The sequence below is a fragment of the Gymnoscopelus microlampas genome, assembly GCF_963454915.1.
Source record: "Gymnoscopelus microlampas genome assembly, chromosome: 10".
NCBI classification, from domain to species: domain Eukaryota; kingdom Metazoa; phylum Chordata; class Actinopteri; order Myctophiformes; family Myctophidae; genus Gymnoscopelus; species Gymnoscopelus microlampas.
The window spans coordinates 49,572,991-49,579,171 of NC_139947.1; the positions used below are offsets into that span (position 1 = coordinate 49,572,991).

Below are 6,181 nucleotides of genomic sequence, written 5' to 3' on the forward strand. Positions count from 1 at the left end.
ATGGCTGTTTAGTACCAATAAAACACACAATTTCTTTGTCCAGGCCAGCAAGTGGATGCCCACACCCAGCAACCTCCAGGACCTTGGGCCATCGCTGCCAAATCCCCCCAATTCTTCCACGATGAAACGCAGGTCATCAAGGTTCCTTACACTTCCTCAGTGAAGGTAACGCAAGTCCACTTACCAAAATGATATAGCAATATATTTACAAGGTTTTCTTTCGCTAAACATGTTTTTCTGATGCAAACATCTCATCTCCAGAACTGCCATGACTGTATGGGGATGGGGAGGTCGCCGTGTCAACACTGTGCTGGTGCTGGGAACGTAAGTCACTTTCTGAAACGTTTGCTATGGGCAATGGTGGAAAAAGTACTCAGATATTTTACTCAAGTGAAAGTATCAATACTGCACTATAGAAATATTTTCCATGGGAAAGAGGTGACAGATTGTTGTTGTGCGGTTGAGGTAAGAAACCCTAGGATGGCTAATGAGAGAATTTGCCATTCAAATTTGAACCCCGCTCCTAGGCGCTTTTAAATCTCGAGTCGAATCTGAGTCAAATCTGAGTCAAATCTGACTTCTAAAGCTGTTCTAAAGCGGCGAAAGACACCGTCGTACAATAAAGAATTACTCTGTTGGATCAATTCAAGTAATTTGGATTTGTTCGCAGTCTTAAAGGGATTTTTCACCCCTGAAAAATCTTATTTTCTATCAATTACACACACACCATGAAGCCTTAAATTCATGGAGACTTTTTTGTTTTCGTCGCATTCCTGCTAATGTTTCCGGTAGGAGACTCAAAGTTGACACTTTGTGTCTCCTACCGCCGGTCATCAAATTATTGGCTCAGGAATGCGACAAAAAACAACAAATCTCCACGAATTCAAGTCTTCATGAGGTGTGTAATTGATAGAAAAAAAGTCATTTTGGGGGTGAACTATCCCTGTAACAAAGCCTTTGTGATTTCTTGTGTCCATCAGAAAGTGTGCAGCTGGTGCAACGGGTCCGGTTACCGCATGAGAGACGATCGATGCACTAGCTGTAGCGGCAGGGGGAGAGAAAAGTACGTATCTGAGCCTGATCGCATCGATGACATCTTTGGCTTTGTTTGGCCTTTTAATCAGGTTGTTAAAGTTCATTGTTTTGTGTTACAGCTGCACTTGGTGCCACGGCCACGGCTCCAAAGAGTGCAATACATGCCGTGGAAAACGACAACTGCTGGTCTTCATAAACCTGACCGTGACATGGTGTAGTACCTACGTGATTCATTTTAACACAGCTTGATATGAATAATAAAGCCTCACTTATACTTGGTTTCGCGCCGGTGTTGTGCCGCCAGAAATAGCAGATCGATAAGCTCACATTGCGAACACACTGTGAGCTTGAAGATCGGCTAGTTTCACGGCACGACACTATGCACAACTAGTATAACTCAGGCATGCTTAATGCAACATATAATACTAAGCATATATTATATATATAATTATATATATTATACACAGTGCCACGAAGACCGTGGTCCTTTGTGGTGGTGGATATTATGAAACAGGGGGTCCGGGACCCCTAGGGGGTCCTCAGAGTTACTACAGGGGGGTCACCAAATGTTTGTGTGATAGCAACTTTAGCCTAAATATTAGCCGAAAATAGCAGATCTACAAGCTCACACTGCGAGGCGTTGTGAGCTTGTAGATCGGTATCTACAGCAAAGAGGTTTGGTGTAGGGGGAAAAAGAGCAGATCAAGTACAAGTTTTCTAAGTATTGAGGGTTAATTAAGTGGTTAACTGTCTGAAAATACACATTAACATGAATCCAAAAGGTTTACTCTGCAACATACAGTAATGTTATACAGTATATAGTGGGGGTCCCTGCTTCATCTCTCTCTCAGCTATATCCCGAGTTTTTTTCTGAATGCCCTCAGTGCCAAGAATGAGAAATCCCGAGTTTTTATAAAAAAAATGTTCAGAACCCAAGATATCATTATCTGAAGATTTGCAGCTCCATCCACTCCTTGTTTAACTTATAACTGAAAAAGGCTGTATCCCTAAGCAATTTTCTTTTACTTTGAAAAAAAAATAAAAAAATGCTGGCACAGTATGAACATATTTTTTTATTTCATTGGCACTGAGAGAGTTAATGTGTTTTTTTTGTATATACATTCCCCCAGGAAAAACAACAAAGATGACTATGTTGTGGAGCAGTCAAGTGGTCTGCAGGTGGCCAACCTCAGCAAGGTTTCTGGAAAGGAGATGTTCAGAGACTCTCAGTACCTGGTGAGAGATGCTTTGATTTATATATACAGAACTTAAGGAAGCATGTGGAGGATTTAGTGGTGGTCATGTCTTTTGGTTCGTAAAAATAAATAAATATGCTGCAGTCCATATAACTTTCATGTTCTACTTGGGATTGGAACCCGGGTACCCCGCACGAGCGCTGAAATATCTACTGCTGAGTTAATACAGAAAGCATGTTTGGGCAGAAGACATATTGCATTGTGAGCTACTACAGTAGGCATTGCGCAACCACCAACTTTGTTTTTTTTGCGCCGTAGTAATCGGATCCTAAACCAACATAATCATCACACAAGATGCACAGCCATTCATGTCGCTGCTGCACTAACCTGATCCCAAAACATCACACACAAGTTAAACAGCTCTTCATTGCGTTTCTCTCTTGATTAGTGCTGCCGCGCGCACACACACACACACACACACACACACACAGTAGGCATACTGCGGGTCTTCTCGGATCCACTCGGGTATTACACATAATGATGGACAGACCCGAGTTCCGAGGTAATAGTGCCGATAAGAGCTCTAATGGAGTATTGAATCATACTCCATATGATTTAGGTATATCCAGTAATGCTTGAATCATGCTCCATGTTTTAGGAATATCCAGTAATGCTTGAATCATACTCCATATGATTTAGGTATATCCAGTAATGCTTGAATCATACTGCATATCAGTGGTTCTCAAACCTTTTCATGTCAAGGACCCCTAAATTGACACTTATTAGCCCGCGGACCCCCATTTGAAAATATATGCCAGGGACTCCCCATAAGAGACGATTTTTACGGCTCTAGCAGTGATTCTCAACCATTTTAATTTCAAGGACCCCCAGTTTGACATGCATTAGGCTACGGACCCCCATTTAATAGCATTTATATCTCTGGGACCACACTTTATATTGTAAAATCAATGTTAATTTAACTCTGAGAGTGTCCAAATGGAACCAAATGGACCCGTTAGGGTCCATTTGGTTCCATTTGGACACTCTCAGAGTTACAGACCCATAAGGGTCCATTTGGTTCCTATCCATCATTTAGCTGGGGACCCCCTGGAACCCCGTCAAGTACCCCTGGGGGTCCCTGGACCCCACTTTGAGAACCAATGCTCCATATGATTTAGGTATATCCAGTAATGCTTGAATCATGCTCCATATGATTTAGGTATATCCAGTAATGGGCTTTCCTGACCCTCAAGTGGTGCGCGCTGCAGAGCGGCTGGTCAGTGAACACCAGGGAAAGTACTCCCAGACTGGACGCATTCTACAACAGGTAAAGCTGTTTTCCTCAATCGTCATGCCAGGTCGACTTTATTGATTGTTGATTTTTTTGTTTACAACAGTTAAAATGTTAAAGCTCTATAATCTGATAGTAATCATTGCTTTAGATCAGAGGTCTTCAACAGGGGGTCCGCGACCCCTAGGGGGTTCGCGGAGGTACTGCAGGGGGTCCGCGAAATTGTTGTTTGATTAAAAAAAAAAAAAAATTAAAACTTTTATTTTTTTTCCCAAAAAGGTCTTTTGCACACCTACTGGGACAACCTGTGGGTAGGAGCAGGCTCCAGGCAACCATTTGTTCATGTTTATACATATAAAACACAATTTTATACATAAATATACGATATATGTGGTGGCCTACCCCCTACCCTATGAAGTAGGGGGTTCCTGCTCCATCACCCCATCAGTTTGGGGGTCCCTGGCCTGAAAAGGTTGAAGACCCCTGCTTTAGACTTTAGAGTGTTTGTTCAGTAACAGGGGTCTCCCCATCTCTCCAGCTGAGCTGGAGAGATGGGGTGTCTGCTCATGTGTTTGTTTCATCATTTCAATAGAACAAACACTCTTCTTTAGCAATCATTCCTGTGAGAATATAGAGCTATTATAAACACTTATTTTAACTTCTTACAGCATCTATAAACTCAGGCAAAAAGTTGCAAAATGAACTGATAATTCTCCTTTTGTCTACAGCGTCAAACTATCGAGTTGATACCCATCACCAAGGTGATCTACAACTGGAAAAGCGGCTCTCACGTATACTATGTCTATGGGAATGAGTTCCGCGTTAATGCTGACAATTATCCAGCCACATGCTGTTGCACTGTCATGTAACTACACTGGGCATTAGTGCCTTTGTTTGCAGACATACCTGCTGTGGTGGGGAAAGTATTCTTGAAATTGTTGAAGTAAAAGTCAATTAATATCATATCAATACTGCAATGCAGAAATACTTTTTTTCCCGGTAATCACAATTTACTTGAGTAAAAAGCATTGGTATCAAAATATACATACATATATATATTACATATAGTACCAAAAGTAAACGCACTAGTTATGCATAATAGCCCTTCTAAAATGTGTAAAAGTCTTAGAAAATAGCTGATCTACAAGCTCACAACGCGTCGCATCATGATGCGTTGTGAGCTTGTAGATCAGCTATTTTCAAATAGACAAAGTTTAAATAGGGCTGAAGTGGTAAATGTTTGTTTTGTAATAATAATCAAAATCTACAAAGTAACTAGTAACTAAAGTTTTCCAAAAATTGTAGTGGAGTAAAAGTACAATATTTGCCTCTGAGATATAGTGGAGTAGAAAATTTGAAATACTCCCATAAACAATCCTCAAATATGTACTTAAGTACAGTACTTGAGTCCATATACTTAGTTACTTTCCACCACTGCCTACATGTCATTTTTGGAGTAATCAAATGTTAAAATACTGTATACAATCAATATGCCACTATTTTTAAAATAAATTCTTGTATTTGTAATTTTTCAAGAGTAATCAAGTGTTTAAAATATATCGATCAATATGCTACTATTTTTAAAATAAAGTTTTATATTTGTCTTTCAGGAGTCATCAAGTGTTACAATAATGTAAATCAAATATACTATTCTGAAATTAAGTGTTTTATATTTGTGCTTCTCTGTATTTTTGCACTCATGTATTTGTGTCATTTAAAGTTTACTGGTTGCATTACAAAATAAAAGGGAATCTTTTCATCCATGTTTTATTTTTTAAATAATGTTTTATCAACATTACAATTACAAATAACAGGACAGAATGCTGTTACAATACTGGAAAAATAAAGGAAAGAAATACAAAAATGCATTAAATAAGCTTGAGGTTATAGACTTTAGGCAATATAATATATTCATCACAGATTCTTCTGGTTTTCATAGCTTTAGTGTTTGTACAATGTTTTAAGGTTTCTAAGTATGACAATAAGGCTTTAAAAACAGCAATATTTGGAACATGAGCTTGTGCTAACTGGTGTTGAAGAGTTCACCTGTCGCCTCATACGGCTTTGGTCCGCGAGTGAAGCATGTGGATGAGGCGAGAGATATCACGGTGAAGAAAATGTGTGGCTCAAGCCTCGATTGACCTCTCAACTTCTCCACCATGAAAAAGGGTCCTCTTTCGCCACATCAAAAGAGTAAACTTCCAGATAATTATGTATCTGGAAGTTTTAAGATATTTTTGGGGGCTTTTGCCTTTAATTGATATCGTACAGTGGAAATGGACAGGAAACAGGGAGAGAGAGATGGGGAGAAAAATGCAATAAAGATCGTCGGGATCGGGACGCGGACCCGCGATGCACTGTCAGGCTACCTTAGAGCCTAAGTGCCCAGACCGCTAGGCCAGCAGTACAAGCCAAATTTCCATCACCTCTTGACTATGGGTTTCATCTGAACTCAGAAAATGGCAAACTAGCAAGAGCCTTTACGGTTTGAAGGTGACGTCATCTAGCCTGGTAAACCCCCCCCCCTTCCGGAAATCTCATTTGCATTACAAATGAGATTTCCGGAGGGAGGGTTTACCAGGCTAGACGTCATCCCCAAAGCCCTCATTGATGTATTATTGTCTGAAGAGGGGATAGACGAGGATGACCTAGAAGAAAT

General features: G+C 40.2%; 1 protein-coding gene across 4 annotated transcripts in view; it reads left to right on the forward strand.

Moving 5' to 3' along the window:
* LOC311053857 (protein SSUH2 homolog) overlaps positions 1-6,181 on the forward strand; it is a 54,603-nt gene that overhangs the window by 8,851 nt on the left and 39,571 nt on the right. The window contains exons 7-13 of one of the 4 annotated variants that reach the window (XR_014601692.1): positions 44-165; positions 262-324; positions 981-1,063; positions 1,155-1,247; positions 2,166-2,271; positions 3,451-3,558; positions 4,251-4,521. Coding sequence is in view for 3 of the 4 variants with exons in the window: in XM_084069593.1 (XP_083925719.1) it covers positions 44-165; positions 262-324; positions 981-1,063; positions 1,155-1,247; positions 2,166-2,271; positions 3,451-3,558; positions 4,251-4,391 (716 nt within the window). In the remaining variant the exon portion in view is untranslated. Of the gene's footprint in view, positions 1-43; positions 166-261; positions 325-980; positions 1,064-1,154; positions 1,248-2,165; positions 2,272-2,850; positions 2,905-3,450; positions 3,559-4,250; positions 5,284-6,181 lie in introns of those variants that run through there. The other 3 variants (XM_084069593.1, XM_084069594.1, XM_084069595.1) reach the window with 3 other exon arrangements.